This window comes from Capsicum annuum, chromosome 3 (assembly GCF_002878395.1).
Source record: "Capsicum annuum cultivar UCD-10X-F1 chromosome 3, UCD10Xv1.1, whole genome shotgun sequence".
Lineage (NCBI taxonomy): Eukaryota > Viridiplantae > Streptophyta > Magnoliopsida > Solanales > Solanaceae > Capsicum > Capsicum annuum.
In genome coordinates this window covers 36,942,248-36,960,803 of record NC_061113.1, presented here as the reverse complement: position 1 = coordinate 36,960,803, position 18,556 = coordinate 36,942,248, and the positions used below count along the sequence as shown (strand labels likewise).

Here is an 18,556-nt window from a genome sequence, read left to right as displayed (position 1 = left end):
AGGTCATTTTGACCTTGTATTGAAGGTGTTGGAAAACTTCATAAGTGTTCTTGAAAAGTCTTGAACTTGTGTTGAAGTTTACTGAAGTAACAAACAGATTTTATGTATCCGAAACACCAGTTAGTACATCAGTCACCAAGACAAATAAAAATGGGCCAAGAGACGATGCCTCGTGCAATCATATTATGATTGGAAAGTTATCTAGTATCCTTCCGTGTCCTTACTCAGGTCTTGACTCCATCGTGTATGTCCTTAATTACGCTAATGTATTTTACCAACTTTCTCCATCCACTTTTATTTTGGATACATTTATTACCAATACAAATATTTTTCTCATTTTCTTTGTAGTTTTCAGAAATTGTTTGGAAAATGAAACTTTTAGGCGGGAAAATATACCATTACTTTTGAATCTAAAATGAATGTCTCTTCTACTTCACAACTAGAACATGTGTAGAACACGTGGCGTGAATGTCTTTTCTACCTCACGACTAGAACACGTGTAGATTACGAGGTGAGATCATGTTGAGACTTATGTCATGATTGATTGTCAAGGTAATTGTAACCTTTTTCTTATAAATATCAACTCGCTTCTCTTCCACTTTGCCTCATTCATCTTTCTTTTGGAGATCTCATTATTTGCTTCATGAATTTCTTATTAATTTCTTGCTTTCTCAGTCTTTTATTTTCAAATTTTCCTCAGTTTTATTTTCATCTCTGCACATTTGACTTGTGGTAAGGTCTGTATACATTTTATCCTCTCCAAACCTCACTTGTGGGATGTTAGAGCTACATAGCTCGAGATCGCCATCAAAATGCAACACCAAAACCTAGGTATCATATACGAAAAAGGGAAAGAGAAACAATGGAAAATATTTTCTTACATTTCCCAAAAACTGAACCATCTAGAAGGATCCTTGTCCTTTTATATTTACACATTAATGAAATTGAAAAATACAATTGGGCCTCCGATTTCTAACTGCTATTGGGCTTGGGTATTAATGAGTGGGCCTCCGTTAATACCCCTCCTCAAGCTAGAGGGTATGTGCACGCCCAACTTCAATAGAAAATGATGATGAAAAGGGCCACTAAGAGACTTGGTCATGATATCAGCAACCTGATCAACAGAATGAACATGATCTAAGGAAATAAGCCCAGCAGCAAGACAATTACGAACATAGTGACAATCGATCTTAATGTGCTTCGTCCGTTTATGGAAAATAAGGTTCTTGGCAATATGAAGAGAAACCTGGCTGTCACAATAAATAGGAACAAGAGAAGAAATGCAAAGACCCAAATCATCAAACAAATGTATAAGCTAAACAACCTCAGCAACCACTTTGCGTAATGCTCGATATTCATCCTCAGCTGAAGAAAGGGCAGTGGTGGGCTGCTTCTTACTTTTCTAAGAGATGGGACACCCACCATAAAACACATAATAACTAGTGACAGACCTCCGTGAAAGAGGACAAGCAGCCCAGTCAGAGTCAGTGAAAGCATAAATAGAGAAAGTGGGGGAAGCTAGGAAAAAATGCCTTGATCTGGGGTGTTAAGCAAATACCAAAGAACATGGATCCCAGCTTTCATATGAGCTATACAAGGGGACTGCAAGAATTGACTTAGATGTTGTACAACAAAAGAAATATCAGGTCTAGTGTGTTGTAAAAAATTGAGTTTGCCAACCAGTTTCCTGTACACAGAAGGATCAGGTAAAAGATCACCCATATCAGAAACCAGCTTCACTGAGGGTTCCAAAGAGGTAGCAACAAGAGTGAAGTGGGAGCAGTGGAACTCATCAAGCAGGTCAAAAATGTATTTATGCTGATGCATAAGATACCATCATCATGAGAAATTATTTCCAGCCCCAGAAAATAGTGAACGAGGCCAAAGTCTTTAATCTTGAATTAATGATCAAGGAAAGACTTTAGACTGTTCATTTTATCAAGATTCAACCCAGCCAATAAAATATCATCAACATAAACCACTAGAATAACCAAAGAAGTATCAACAAATTTAGTGAAAAGAGAATATCATTTTTGCTAGCAATGTGGCTAGCCTCTAGACAATAAGGCTTCAGACAGCTTTGAGAACCACTGTCTGGATGCCTGTTTGAGGCCATATAAAGATTTCCTGAGTTTGCAAGCCAAAGGAGTTGCACAAGAAGAAGAGAAACAAACAACAATGCCAGGGGGAACTTTCATGTATACATCTTTATGGAGATCACCATGAAGGAAAGCATTATTGACATCTAACTGAAAAACAGTCCAGTGATACTTAGCAGCAAGAGATAAGAGATATTTGACAGTGGTAAGTTTGACCACAGGAGAGAAAGTCTCATGATAATCAATGACTTCCTTCTGAGTATCACCTCTTATAACAAGCCTAGCTTTATACCTCTCAACAGTACCATCAGATCTCTGCTTGATCTTGTACACCCATTTATAAGGAATAGCCTTCTTGTTAGAAGGTAGAGGAACAATATCCCAAGTATGGTTGTCCTCAAGAGCCTTAAATTCTTATAGCATGGCATCTTTCCAAGAAGGACTAGAAGCATCCTGCTGGTAAAAAAGAGGTTCATGCATGTGTATGTCAGCACTAGACACCTTAGAGGGAACTGACAGAGAAGATGGAATGACAGAAGAGCAGACATAGTCCTGAAGGTAAACAGGAGGATGAGTTGATCTAGAACTCCTCCTAAGGGGGGGTGAGAAGAAAAAGAAAGAGTTGGAGCAGAAATAGGTATATGAGAGGGATGACAATCAGCAAAATCAAGAGGTGGAGGAAAAGGAGAAGAAGGGGAAGAAGTGGGGTAAGGGAATATATGTTCATGAAAGTGAACATCTCTGGAGTAAAAAATAGAAAAAGTTGAAAGATTTAAAAAGCTTATAACCTTTCTTACCAAAAGGATAACCTAAAAATAAGCTGGTAATAGACCTAGGTTAGAGTTTATCTCTAAGAGGAGCAGGGGTGGCTACATAAGCAAGACATCCAAAACTTCTCAAATGATCATAAGATGGAGGGTATCCATGAAGTTTTTCAAAAGGAAAGACATGATTTAAAGGTACAATAGGAAATCTATTGATCAGATATATAGCAGTTAAAACACACTCACGCTAGTATTTCAAGGGGAGTTTAGACTGAAATAATAATGCTTTGGACACTTCTAAGAGGTGTTTGTGTTTCCTTTCCACAACTCCATTCTGTTGAGGAGTATGTTGAATAGTGGTCTGGTGAAGAATACTATGAATATAAAAAAAAATTGTAAATCAGAACTGTTTCCCAATTCAAAAACATTATCAGACCTGAAAACTTTAACTATATGATTGTACTGCACTTGGGCCATAGATACAAAAGCCTTTATAATACAAGAAGCACTGGATTTAGTTGATAAAAAATGTGTCCAAGTCAATCTAGTAAAATCATCTACTGAAGTTAGAAAATATCTGAAAACATTATAGGTTTGAGTATGATAGGGAACCCAAACATCAATATGAACCAGTTGAAAGGGAAAAGAGGAATGAGAAGAACTAGGGATAAAAGGTAATCTATGTTGTCTAGCCTTAGGGAATATATTACAAAGGAAAAATTGTTTAGAAGAAATTTTCCCATTTAAACAAGCAATAAACTTCATCTTGTTATAAGGAATTTGACCAAGTCCTTGATGCCATAACAAATCATCAGTGTTATTGCTATGTAAAGGAAGAGTACAACTAGTTGAATTAGTAAAACTACAGGATACAGAAGGAATTATAAGATCAGAAGGAGAAAAATAGTACATCCCATGTGCAGCTTTACCAATTTCCAACTGTTTCTTCAGAGAAAGGCCCTATAAAATATAGTTATATTTGGTAAAAATAGCAGTACATTCAAGTTGGGAAAGGAGCTTGTGGATGGAGATGAGGTTAAAATGAAAAGAGGGGACTAAGAGAACATTATGTAAAATCATGTCTGATCTGAGTGTTAAAGACCCAGTGGACACAACCTTAACTTTGTAACCATTTGGAAGACTAATTAAAATGGGTAAATCTAAAGGAATGAGATTATGAAGGAAATTTTTGTGAGGTGTCATGTGATTTGTAGCTCCAGGATCAAGTATCCAAGGATTTAGTCCTAGATTTGACATTACACTAGCATGAAATGTAGTAGATAGTACAGCAGGGTGATTAAACCCACCTACAAAATGGGCAAACTCCTCAACAGGGTGATGAGACCCTTGATATGAGGAAGAAGATTTGTTATCACTGGTACTGGGACTGTGAAGATGTTGGAGATGTTGGTAATGTTGAAACTGGTCCTTTGTTAATCTATAACCATCATCATCAATTTTCACAGAGGATACAGAAAGATCAGCAGGAGAGGTGTCATTTTAGGCAAAAGACACAGACCTTCTCTCTTTTGTGAATTCAAAATCAGCAGGATATCCATGGAGCTTATAGCATTTGTCAATAAGATGACCAATCTTCTTACATTATTTGCAGAAAATAAGAGAAATGGGAGATGGACCAAATTTAGAAGAGGAAGGCCATGTCTATTTTCTGTCATTAGGAATAGTTCTTCAAGTATTATTTGGCTCAGATAATGAAGGATTTCTCTGTGAATCAAATTGGAATCTTTGGCTATAGCCTCTTCCTAAAGAAGTGTTCTGAGACACTGAATTGTAAGCAGCTGAATCATTTGGGAAGCCAGGAATGGGAGGGGAAGTCTCATTCTGCTTCTCAACATGTTGTAGCATAGCATAAGAACTACTGAGGGAAGGTAGTGTGGGCATCATCAGGAGATTACTCTTGCAAAGGGAGTACTCATCATTTAAGCCACTAAGAAACTGAAATAGTTTTTATTATTCCATAAACTTCCCTAAAGCCCCACAAGTACACATTGGACCCATATAAGAAGTACTCAACTCATCCCAAAGAGTACGATGTTTAGTGAAATAGGATGAGATATTAGAAGAACCTTGTACAGTAGAGTTAATTTCTTTCTGTATCTGAACGTATTTAGTACCATTCGACTAACCAAAATGTTCATTTATGTCAGAGCAAATGTCTTTGGCTGAATCAAAACACATAACACTAGTTGCCAGCTCAGTGGATAAAGAATTCATAATCCATGCTATAACCATATTGTTGCACCTCTCATAAAAGGGAAAGTAAGGGGAATTTTGTGCAAGTTTGGATACTAACCCAGTAACTAAACCCAATTTGTTCTTAGTTGATAAAGCGGTCATCATGTTTTTCCGCCATACAACAAAACCAGACCCGTCAAACAACGAGTCACCAAATATGTACCAGAATTATTAGAAGGATGGAAGTATAGAGGATGAGTTGGGGAGACAGAAAACTCATCAGAATCAGAAGGAACAACCACATTTTCCGTAGGCACAGCCATACTAACTAACCTCCATTAGCAAAACGACACCCAGTAACTCAAAACCCTAATCAAAACTAGATGAAATAAGGATTTACAGCATATCTATAAGCACACAAGCTATATCTCGAAAAAATTACATCATCGATAGAGACACATAACTAGGGTTTCATCAAAAACAGAAATATACATCATCGATATAGTCACAAGCTAGGGTTTTCGGCCAAATTCCAAAATAGGTTCAAATCTTATGAATCAATAGTCAAAAAATTCATGAAAGAAAAATGATTACCGCCTTTCTTCGCAACCTGAAGAAGGAAGGCCTTGAAAATACCGATTTCGAAGAGAAAATCTCAAAAACGATGACAGCAACGACTTTTCACCTAACCCGAAAAGCTTCAAGGGTAATATCGAAAGGTAGAGAGACTAGTAAGGATCACGAATCTGTGCTCTGATACCATGTTAGAGCTACATAGCTCGAGATCGCCATCAAAATGCAACACCAAAACCTAGAGATCATATACGAAAAAGGAAAAGAGAAACAATGGAAAATATCTTCATACATTTCCCAAAAACTGAACCGTCTAGAAGGACCCTTGTCCTTTTATATTTACACATTAATGAAATTGAAAAATACAATTAGGCCTCCAGTTTCTAACTGCTATTGGGCTTGGGTATTAGTGAGTGGGCCTCCGTTAACATGGGATTACACTGGTATGTTATTGTTGGTGTTGTTGTTGTAAATTTGAGCGTGGCATCTCAGAGCCACGACAATCAACATCTACCACCACAAACTCCGACACCGCAGAGAGGCAAATTTCGATGGCTCATACTAAAGATGTTGGGGAAGCGGACGGCGGCACAGGTGAGAAATATAAGCATGTCCTTGTACATATAAATCTAATGCTTACTATAAATAACACATAAAAAGTAAGAATTAGAACAAAATATTGTGCCGATTATATCATTTAACTTTATTATTTAGTAGATTTTTCGTAAAATTTAGTGGTATAAGCTGGGTATACTTTATCTTCCCCGGACCTTACTTTGTGGGAATACACTGAGTATGTTGTTGTTGAGATTTTTCGTAAAATTATGTGAAAATTGAAATTAAACATATGAGATATTTATTCAATCAATTTGAAAGACTAATTTGTTACCTTGAAAAATTATGTTTATTTTGCCAATGTCATCTTACTATAATTATTTTTTATTTGCAATATCCAAGAAAGACTAGTTAGATTCTACGAATTGGATATACATTTACTTTGTTTGACTTGAAATACCAAATATTTGAGAATTTCACATTGACCATTGAGTTATTATTGTTCTTTAAAAGGTTGATTATACAATAATTATTATAACATAATTTTCTCTTCAAAAATGGAAAAAAGAGATGAATTTCATTAAATCTTTGGATGAGTTAGAATTAAATACAGATGTACCTAACCCTGGTCATATTCAAGCAAGTGTTAGAACAGGGCTAACCCATGTTTAGTCAGTGAGCCTATATAAGGAAACCAAACTTCAGTGTTTAGCAGCAGAAGCAAAAAACACTACTTAGAGCTGGTGTGAAAATAGTGTAAGAAATGCAAGAAATGGGGTTCACTCTTGCTTGATTTTGGCTTTAAAAACCGTTTTGTGAGTGTCCCTTTTGATTCTTGATTGAACTTTTGGTATTTCTAGCTTCATTCTTGATATATATATGTATGTATATGTGTATATATGTGTATGTAAGAACCCATTTTTTTTCCTTTTGGTACAACCCCTTTTTCAGGTTTCTTGATTTTGGAGTGACCCTTTTGATTTTTGATTGATCTTTTGCTATTTCTAGGTTCATTCTTGATGTATATGTGTGCATATGGGTGTAAGTAAAAATACATTCTTTTCCCTTTTTTGGTATGACCCATTTGTCAGGTTTCTTGATTTTGGAATGAAAAGGTCTTTGGTGAGTGACCCCTTTTTCTAGTTTCTTTTCCCTTATTTGGGTTGCCCAAGTTTTTTTAATTATTGGTTTCTTGCTAGAATTTGAGTTTGAAGGGTTTTCTTTGTTCATCTCTGATTGTGCTTGTTTACTTGGATAGAGATTGATAAATTGTTAGTACTTAAAAAATTCTGATTCTTGATTTTCCCTCCTTTGATTCATTTGAGTGATTTTTCTTGCAGAAAAAAATTAAGTTTTTGAGTGATTTCTGGGAAGCTGGTTTACTGTGACTCAGAGGTAATCTTTTCTATTTATTTTATATCCATTTTCTTGGTAATGTTGCTGTTTTTTTATGCTTGCTAGTGATGTTTCTTCTTGTTGGCATTTCTGTTTGGATAAACTTTTGTTGATGTTATTTTTAGTCTAGGGAAGAATTAATGGATATATGCTTTCCCTTTTGTTTTGGCAATTTTTAATTCTCTGCTGCTATCTGTTTTTTGTTTTTTTTTTCAATTTTAATCCCTTGAAGCACCACATCATCACTGAATGATGTTACATTGAAGGAGTAGAATTTGTAATCCTCGTAGAATTTAAAGTAATTCTCTGGCAGCTTCACCTGTATGATAATGTTGCTGGATTATTGAGTTCATTAGAGTTGTTCTTAGTGCTTTCAGCCTGTCTTTGGCAGTTCCACATATACGATGAATATTTCTGGTTTATCATGCTCACTGGAGTTGTTTTTGTTGCTGTCCGCCGGTCATTTTTGTTTCTTGTTATTTAGACTATCAAAGAAACATTGATATGTATTTTTTCCTTTTATTTAGCAATTCCTACTTCTCTGCTTTTATGTGTTATCTTAACTGTAATTCCCACAGGTCCACATTATCAATTGAATGGATTTTTGTTGCAGGACCGGAAACTGTTGCTAAACACTTGACTGATCAAACTACAGCAGTATTATAACTCTCATAGAAAACATAATCAACATGGCTGATGATGCCAATGGAAACTGGTCGGTGGTTTCAGACCAGGAAAAAGGGAGCAGGAACAAGAGGAAGTTTGAGTTTCCTCTAGAAACTCCTACTGATTCACCTGCGCTATCTCTTACTGAGTTTCCAAGATACGAATTATTAGAGGAAGTGCTGAACGATGACACTCTTATTGAGTTTGAGCCATTGACGGACAGGCATCCTCAATATAATGAGGAACCACTGGAAAGTTTAACAGATGCAGATTGGGAGGATTCCATAAGTTGGGAACTTCTGGAACTTTTACATCAAGATTTGTTCACAATTTTCCAGAGCGCTGTCAAGAGGATTTCTGAGAGTGGATACAGTGAGGAAACTGCTGTACGGGTTATCTTGAGAAGTGGCCTTTATCATGGCAACAAAGATGCCGTATCAAATATTGTTGATGGTGCTTTAGCTTTACTGTCTAGTGGAAAGGGACTCGATACAGGTAGACATCTTGTATTTGCAGATTTACGTAGCCTGGTAGACTACACATTGCTGGAGATGATAGGTGTGCTGAGGGCGGTTAAGCCAGTTTTGACAGTTGCAGAAGCAATGTGGTGGCTGCTAATGTTGGACTTGAACCTGGTACATGCATGTACTGTGGGAAGCGATCTTCTGGATGAGTTATGCAATCAAGAAAGTCCAGGCAATAGCTCATCTGCTCTGGAACTTTCCCAATCAAAGACTGGAGCTTCTGGCAATACTCAGTTAAACCCGGATAACCAACAGTTGTCAAAAAATTCTACAGAAATTGCTCAAACCTTGCAGTCCAAAGTTCCTGTCGCTAGTGCAGCCCCTGAAGAAAGTAAGTCTAAAAATTTACATGTTCAACCAGCGGCACAAGGAAAAGGAAGTTCCGTACCTCTTCCAGAAGCAGAGGCTAAATTGAAAGCGGCAGTTTTAGAAGACAAATCGGGGGCTGGTCGAAAGGTGCTAAATTCCAGGAAGGATTTGTTTGGGCGCAGGAATCAGTATGAGAGGAACTGCAGATGCCGGACGAAGAAAATTAAGGCAAATATCACTGCCTTGGGCAGTATGGTTTTGGACAAGACAGTGAACTCATCTGCTTCTTCTGGTGCAACAAAGAAGGGTTCTCACTCTAAGGTAAATACTTTAGTCAAAAGCAATAAAGCTTTAGCAAAAGCAAGTTCTGATAGTCCGTGCTCTTCCTCATCCATTGCACCTTCAACTGACACCTCTAGCCTGCCACCTGCAGAAGATAACATAAACAAAAAGGATCCCGATTCATCAGCCATGGAGCCTAAGTCTAGTATAAAGGCCCACAGCACAATTATTTCTTCTGCAGTACCAGATTATTGTACTGGTATCCCATATGATGAGTCTCTGGGGAAATATGTCCCTCAAGATGGCAGAGATGAAGATATATTGGTGCTTGTTCCCCGTTTGAAGACATTGCAGAAAGAGCTCCAAGGGTGGTCTGATTGGGCAAATGAGAAGGTAATGCAGGCTACTCGGAGGCTTGGTAAGAACCAGGCTGAACTTAAAATGTTGAGGCAAGAGAAAAAAGATGTTGAGAAAGTTCACAAGGAAAAGCAAATCCTGGAGGAAAACACCATGAAGAGGCTTATGGAGATGGAGCAAGTGTTGGTAAATACCAATTACCAGATTGAGACAGCTAATTCTGATGTTAGCAGGTTGGGGGAGGAGAGTGGTGTACTAAAGAAGGAGATGGAGACCTTAAAGCTCTGTGCCAAAATCTCTGCTATAAGCATGGATAACGCTTTAGCAAAGGAGCTGGAGACAGTGAAGAAGTGTCAAGCAGCGGAGGTGGAGAAACACTTATTGCAGGAGCAGTTGTCTACTCTCAAGCAAGAATCAGCTGATTCACAGCCGCAACAAGGGAAAGCCAAGAAGCGCTTAGACCAGTTTGAGGTATTTTATTCTTTGTAATGAAACTTCTTCGCCTAGTTGATTGAGGTAAAATATTTTTACCAATATAAATAGTGTTTTAGAGTCTTCAGGCCATTAATGACTTGTTGTTGCTAATGTTAATTCTTTTTTACTTATTGCCTCCAGTAATAGTGGTTCAGCATTCACTCACTTATGCAGTCCTGCTGATAATGCACTTGCTATTTGATATTCCTCCTATTATAAAAAAATAAATTTGTAAAATATTTGTGAATTCCAGGTTCTACGGAAGCAGGAGGAAAAGGTGAAACAAAGGTTTCTGCAGCAAGCTGCTTCTTTGAAAGCTAAAAGGGAACAACTCGTTGCTCAGGGAAAACTAGAGGAAGATAATTTGAGAGAGCCAGCAAAGAGAAACTTGCAAAACTGTAAAGAAGATATCCAAAAGCTTGAGAGTGAAATCTCTCAGTTGAGGTTGCAGTCTGAACGTTCAGAAATAGAGGCACTTAAACGAGGCACCCCTCAAATGAGAAAGGGTTTAGCAGCCTATGAAGGAAGTTCTGGCTCTGCTGTTTTAAAGATGGAGAGGGAGTGTGTTATGTGCATGAGTGAGCCGAAATCAGTGCTTTTTCTCCCGTGTTCACATCAAGTCCTTTGTGCTGATTGCAGCATGCGCCTTCAGAAGAAAGGAATGGTCGAATGCCCTTCTTGTAGGACACCAATCAAGCAGCGGATCCATGTCCGCTTTCCTGATTCTTAATTGTTAGCAACTTCAGAACAATGGCAGGGAAAAGGAGCTGGTCATTGTTTTTTCAGAAATAGTCTGTCCTTTTTTAGGCCTTTCTTTCATAGCATAAGTGTAATAGTTGATAGGAAATGGGAAAAGGTGGTATAGATATGTAGAAATTACTGTGAAAAGAGAGAGAAAGAGGGAGGGAGGGGGTGCTTATTGGTTATTGTAAATCCTTAGTTGGAACTTTGAGGGTTTAATACAAAAAATGTTGTTCAATGTGCTTAAAAAGAAAAACTTTAGTTTTGTAGATACCTTGTTAAATTTTATCTTCCTCAAGCTTTTTGTATACTGGTTTCTTAGTTTGTTGCAAGCAAAATCAAACTTGAAATGGTTAAACTTCGCAACCAAAAAATTATGATTTCAAGTGTTTGAACTTACAAAAACTTTCTTTTTTTAATCTAACCATTCTTTATTTGAAACTCAACATCCTTGCTCTTCATTCTCACGATTCAAACTTCAGATCTCTAGTTATCTCACTTGCTACACTCAGTACTTCATGACGCCAACCTTGTTATTAAGCAAACAATGTTCATACTAGAGCATATGGCTTTTAGTGTAATTTGATCTTTAACAGCAGTGGTGGCACAGCGGAAAGGGCTGCCCCAACCTACCCAGAGGTCGAGGGTTCGACCCTGGGTATGGACAAACACTCTGTTGGGAGCTCTCCCCCAAATGGGGCCCGACGCAGGGCAAATCCGGATATAGTCGGACTCCTAAAAAGTGGGTACCTGACACCGGGTGGTTTAAACCAAAAAAAAAAATTTGATCTTTAACAATAATTTGCAACTACACTAGAACTCATTAAATTCAGTGTTATTTGGTCAAAACTAGTTTTTTTTTTACGTGTCCTGAACAAGAACGAAAAATAGCTTCATATGCAAAAGAATAGTTTGATCTTGATTATCTACATGCAAGAAGTTAGAAGTGGAACCAATTTTTGATGTAACATATGGACAAAGATGATATGATTTCAGTCGGAACCATTTTTTTTTCGCTGGTTAAAAGTTTGGTGGAGTTCCTCCTTTGTCTATTGTATTTACTCATAATAGCTATCTAGTAGTCACTCGTTCACATTGGCTTTGAAATTGGTGCATGCATGATGGTATTGCATTCTGTGGATGTGGTTTGTTTATTTACATTTGTTGAGGATGGATGAATTAAGGACTTACAGGCTCATCTGGACGTAATTATGACTTTGATTAAACTTTGTGTATATATATGTTAACAAACGTGACGGCTATGCTGTACGGAGCGGAGTGTTGGCCAGTTAAGAAATTTCACATTCAAAAAGTGAAGGTGGCGGAGATGCGAATGTTGCGATGGATGTGTGGACATACCAGGAAAGATAGTGTGAGGAATGAGATTATTCGGGAGAAGGTTGGAGTTGCCTCGGTGGATGATAAGTTGCGAGAAGTGAGGCTACGTTGGTTCGGGCATATGATGAGGAGGGGCCCTGATGCTCCAGTGCGGAGGTGTGAGACTCTGGCTATGGATGGTTTTAGGCGGGCTAGAGGTAGACCGAAGAAATATTGAAGGGAGGTGATTAGGCATGATATGGAGCAATTACAGCCTACAGAGGACATGACCCTTGATAGGAAGGTGTGGAGGACACGGATTAGGGTAGAGGGTTAGGGGGTGGGAGCGCGGCGGTAGTAATAGGGGAGTGCTCCTTTGGGTCTGGAGTTTCTGGTTCGTAGTGTTGGGGCTGTTGTTTTTGGGATTAGTAGTGTTGGCTTTTTTTTGCATCCCGTACTAGTTTATTATGCACTTATTTTTTGTGTTTGTTATACTGTTAGTTTGTTTTGTATACCATACTAGTTTGTATCCGCATACTTTTTGTATTTGTTATATTGTTATTGGTCCTAAGCTGGGGGTCTATCGGAAACAGTCTCTCTACTTCTCTTGAGGTAGTGGTATGGTCTGCGTATACTCTACCCTCCCCAGACCCCACTAGGTGGGAATACACTTGGTACGTTGTTGTTGTATATATAATAGAAGTATAATTTTTCGATAAAGGGATTCGAATTTGTATACAATATACTACTATACTAATAGCATAAATAATTCTAATACTATCGAATTATTTTAATATTAGTGTTGTTTAACTTGTTGATTTATATCCACATTATGTTTTTCTTAATTCTATAATTGTGATGCGGGTACTTTAAGAAAGTGTTCTTAATAATCATTACATATGGAACATATAGTAGCCATAGCTTTTCTGGAATCTATACTCTTAAAATCACATATTTTAGGAAAAAAAGACATTTCGTCTTAACATAACAATGAATTTTATTAATAATATGATACAATAATATTTAAGTAACGATCAAAACAAATAATGTAATTAATTACAAACTACCAACACCGTACACCACGCAACGGGTAACGACCATCCAAACAAGGTGACACACCATAAATGTGAAGAGGTTTTGAATGAAGTTCATTTCGAAGTCAAAATATTCATGATAAGTTGTTGAGGAAAAAGACACAGAAAACCTCTTCACATCTTTTTTGTTTAAAATATGACGATGAATATTTTAATTAAACCAGATTAAAATTAAAATATTCATCGTCATCTTTTTTGTTTAAAAATCTGGTTTAATTTTTTTCTTCTTCTTTTTCTTTTAGTTCTGTACTTTTGCATAAATTCAAAACTTGACCACTAAGTTTTTGCTATTTGTTTTTTTTTTCTTATTTTTTGGTGGCCATTGTTGCATGTTGGTCTAATTCAAAAACTCAAGTGATGTATTAGAAGGTGAAAAGGAAGTAATATGTCTGAATATTAAATCATGAATGACTCATTGATTTAATTTGTTAATTGGTCGGGTGGGGTAGCGGGCGGGTTAAAAAGATTTAAATGGGTGATTAAATTTTAATTGAAAAAAAAAAAAAGGAAAGTGTAATGTAGGTAACTAATGGGGAACTTAAGGTTAATTTTAAGGATGAGTAGTAAATGTGACTGAAAGTAAGACGGTGTGATTGTTGAAAAAGTATAACAACGGATAAATATAGTTTATTTACGGTACTACGTAAATATGACCTTTATTCATATATTTTAGGAAAAAATACATAAAATAGCATATTAAGTATTAAATTACAAAAAATAGCAACATTTTTATCAAATTACATTTTGTAGCATATGTATTTGTATGTATTTATATTTTTGTAGCAATAGTTTGCAAAAATACAAAATATATATCGATCATAAGAGCAGTAAAAATCATATGTATTTGTATTTTTGTAGCAACAGATTGCAAAAATACAAAATACAACTTTCTATATTATGTAATTATGAAACTATTGTTATGAAACTCATAATTAAGAGGATAAGTATGTTATTTCTGAAATTTGCCCATTTTACTTCATAGTTAATCCTTTATTTGTTTTCATTTAATGATAATAAGGGTGGTAAAATGGTTAAAATTTAAGGTTATTTTCCCTACCCAATCCATTTAATTGAATATTCGATTATTTCAAAAGTGGGTAAAATATGGATCAATGGATTTTATCTATCATAAAATATAAATAACCCATGGTATTCTCCAAACTACAACTTCCCTTTATGCAAGGGAGCTTAATGATTTATTGTAAATCCTTAGTTGGAACTTTGAAGGCTGAAACGTTTAATAGAAAATGTTGCTCCATGTGCTTAAAATCAAGGAAAACTTGGTTTTTGTATATACCTTGTTAAATTTTACCTTCCTCAAGTGTTTTGTGTTTTCTTCAGTTGCAAGTGAATCAAACTTGAAATGGTTAAACTTTACACCTAAAAAATCATGATTTCAAGTGTGTGCACTTACAAAGCTCTTTTTAATTTAACCATTTATTATTTGAAACTTAAGTAATTTTGTTCACATGGGATACCATTCATTACCCTTTATTCTCAGGATTCCAAACCGAAATTTCTAGTTATCTCACCTGCTACGCTGGTTGATGATGCCAACCTAAACAATGCTCATACTAGAGCAAATGTCTATTAGTATAATTCAATCTTGAACGATAATTTGCAACTACATACACAAGAACTCATTAATAAGTTTGTTGGAACCTTGAAGTTTTGATGAATGAAAATATGAATGAAACAAGTTGAATTTGATTCAAACACTTGATGATAAGGGAAAGCAAGTTGAGTTGAAAAAGAAGTCATATGTGAAGAAGGAGTTTCACTTCTAAGCATATCCTTAAGAGTCCAATGTGTGGAAGGAGAAAGATTCTGAAAATTGAAGAATTCAAAAGAGTTGGAGTTTTACTACAACACTAAGGTCCAATGTGTGGAAGGAGAAAGATTCTGAAAATTGAAGAATTCAAAAGAGTTGGAGTTTTACTACAACACTAAGGAGACAAGAGTTGGAATTGAAGAAGGAGTTTCACTTGAAGTAGAACTCTATGCAATGAGAGTTCTAATTAAAATAGGAGTTTGAAATAAAGAATGACTCTTTGGAGAGTTGTGCTTAAATAGAAGATGCAGCAGCCAGAATAATTCACGTACTTAAAAAAAGCAGAAAAGCTCAATCGACAGATTGACTTCACGAAGTGCTACTCAATCACTGAAGAAACACGTTGAAGAACCTAGTCCTCAGTACAGAATCCAGCTAAGAGTTTTAGCGTTGATTGTTAGAGTTGTTCATTGTGTTTGAGCTATTCATTAGTTCAATGTGTTATAAACTGAATTAAGAGCTAGTCTTCGAGTTGAGGAAAACTCAGAAACTTTGGGAATACATACCTTGGGAGGTGTGTTTGTAGTTAGGAATTAGAGCTTATAATTCCTAGTTATTGAGTTATAGGAATTAAAATTTATAATTCCTATTTGTTGGTTACAAGAGTTTTGTAATCAGTCGTTGTTGAGGCTCAGAGTTTTTTAGTGAAGTTGGGGTTAAATCCTGTCGAGGTGCAGGTCGTGGTTTTTTTACACCTTTTGAGCCGGGTGTTTTCCACGTAAAAATCATTGTGTTCTTTACTTTCTGTTTACTGCTTCCTTGAAACACGTCAATGAAACACGTCAGGCAACACATTTCATCGATAAACAAAAATTAGGAAAAAATAAGAAAATCAGTAGGTCGCAAATTCTTAACAAAGTTGATTGTTATTTGGTCATAACTCATGATCTCTTTTCATGTGTTATGAATAAGAACAAAAATTACTTCATACGTAAAAGAGTAGTTGGATCTTGATTATCTACTTGCAAGAAGTAAGAAGTGGAGTAGTATTTGATGTAACATATGGACAAAAATGATATGATAATTTCACTCAGAACCGTTTTCTTTTTTTTTAAGTAATCAGTTTATGCACAAGTTCAAAGTTTAGTAGAAGTTTCTCTTTTGTCTTTTTAATTTGTATCTACTCACTACTAGACTACTAGTATTCCTCTCGTTCACATTGGCTTTGAAACTGTTGCATGCATGGTATTGCATTCTGTGGATGAAAATAAGGACTTACAAGTTCAGTTGAACGTAATTATAACTTTGATTCGGACTTTGTGTATGTGTTAATAAATATTACAGAAATATGATTTTCATCGAAGGAGTTTAGCATTTATATATAATATATACATCAACGAGATTTTTTAACCTTATATATATAATAGGAGTATGATTTTTGATATATGGAATTCTAACTAGTATACAATATACTAATAGCATAAATAAGTTTAAGACTATCAAATTGTGTTGATTTATCAGCATTATGTTTTTCTTAATTCTAATAATTATTGTAATTTGCCACTACTTTTAGAAAGTAAAATGTTGTGAACGTATTCTGTAATATTTTTTTCATTTCTCGTCATGTCTCGAGTAATCAATTATGTATGGTACATTGTTGAAAATATGTACAACTTCACCAACAGAATGTAGTAGCTAACTGCCTAACCATAGCTTATGTGGAAGCTATATACAACTTTACTCTTAAAATTATCATATCTTTGTACTATACATATTTTACGAAAAAGAGACTTTTTGTCATTACATAACGATGAATGTATGATACAATAAAATTTAAGTAACGAGCAAAACAAATAATGTAATTATTATAGACTATATACACCACACCATACAACAGGTAACAACCATCCAAACAAGCTAAGGTGACGCACCAGAAATGTGAAGAGGTTTTGAATGAAGTTAATTTTGAAGTCTAAATATTCATTTGGTATTTTGTTTGAATTGGTGATGGATGTGTTGACGCGGCGTATTCAAGGGGAGGTGCCGTGGTGTATGCTTTTTGCAGATGATGTAGTTCTGATAGATGAGACTCGACGGGGTGTGAGCGACAAATTAGAGGTGTGGAGGCAAACCCTTGAGTCTAAAGGGTTCGGGGTGAGCAGAAGCAAGACAGAGTATGTGGAATGCAAGTTTAATGACGTGAGGCGGGAGAATGAGGTAGTAGTGAAGCTGGAATTAAAGGAGGTAGGTAAGAGGGAGAGTTTCAAGTATCTCGGGTCCGTGATCCAGAGTAACGGTGAGATTGACGAGGATGTCTCGCATCGTATTGGGGCGGGATGGATGAAGTGGAAGCTCGCGTCGGGGGTGCTGTGTGATAAGAAGGTGCCGCCCAAGCTTAAAGGCAAATTCTACAGGGCGGTAGTCCGTCCGGCCATGTTGTATGGAGCGGAGTGTTGGCCAGTTAAGAACTCCCACATCCAAAAGATGAGGGTGGCAGAAATGCGGATGTTGCGCTGGATGTGTGGGCTGACTAGAGGGGATAGAGTTCGGAATGAGACCATCCGGGATAAGGTTGGTGTGACTCCAGTGGAGTGCAAGATGCGGGAAGCCCGATTGAGATGGTTCGGACACGTGAAGAGGAGGGGCATGGATGCCCCGGTCCGTAGGTGTGAGAGGCTAGCGTTGGATGGTTTAAGGCGGGGTAGGGGTAGGCCGAAGAAGTACTGGGGTGAGGTGATTGGGCGGGACATGGAGCAGTTACAGCTCACCGAGGACATGACCCTAGATAGGAAGGTCTGGAGGACGTGAATTAGGGCAGAGGACTAGGGCCAGTTTGAGTCGCTAGTGTAGGGAATTACTTGGTGGGGTTTTTTCTTGTTAGGAGTCCGTGTTCCATGTTTTATTATAAATCTGTGTGCTTTCCTCTGTTTTGTATTACTTATGGGTGCCGTATTTATGTTATGTAATCTTGTGCTGTGCTTTACTATGTGTTTGTGTGGTATCTCGTGTCTTGAGCCGGGGGTCTATCGGAAACAGCCTTTCTACTTCTTCAGAGGTAGAGGTATGGACTGCGTACATCTTACCCCCCAGACCCCACTAGGTGGGAATACACTGGGTTTGTTGTTGTTTGAGGAAAAAGAAACAGAAAATGCAACCGTATGCATGTTCCTTTACTGCTTAAAACATTTTTTCATCATCATCTTTTGTTTAACAGTCTGGTTTAATTTTTTTTTTTCTTTTAGTTCTGTACTTTTGCATAAATTCAAAACTTGGCCACTAAGTTTTGCTATTTGTTGAGGAAAAAGACACAGAAAATGCAACCTTATGTGTGTTCCTTTACTGCTTAAAACATTTTTTCATCATCATGTTTTGTTTAACAGACTGATTTAATTATTTTTTTCTTATTTTCAAAAACTCATTTCTAGCTCAGCAATTATAT

General features: G+C 36.6%; 1 protein-coding gene across 1 annotated transcript; it reads left to right on the top strand.

The window, feature by feature from the left end:
- Positions 1-6,773: 6,773 nt before the first annotated feature.
- Positions 6,774-11,233, top strand: LOC107863926 (putative E3 ubiquitin-protein ligase RF298). The gene is made up of 4 exons (XM_016710131.2): positions 6,774-7,002; positions 7,528-7,582; positions 8,196-10,191; positions 10,448-11,233. Exons 3-4 carry the CDS (start codon positions 8,272-8,274, stop codon positions 10,922-10,924), a joined length of 2,397 nt encoding a protein of 798 aa, XP_016565617.1. The 5' UTR covers positions 6,774-7,002; positions 7,528-7,582; positions 8,196-8,271; the 3' UTR covers positions 10,925-11,233.
- Positions 11,234-18,556: the final 7,323 nt, after the last annotated feature.

What these genes read in the sequence shown, in the direction of transcription:
- LOC107863926 (XM_016710131.2), top strand. Translation starts at nt 8,272, where the DNA reads ATGGCTGATGATGCCAATGGAAACTGGTCGGTGGTTTCAGACCAGGAA. An exon ending in AGCGCTTAGACCAGTTTGAG is followed by an intron (nt 10,192 to 10,447) that starts GTATTTTATTCT and finishes TGTGAATTCCAG; the next exon opens with GTTCTACGGAAGCAGGAGGA.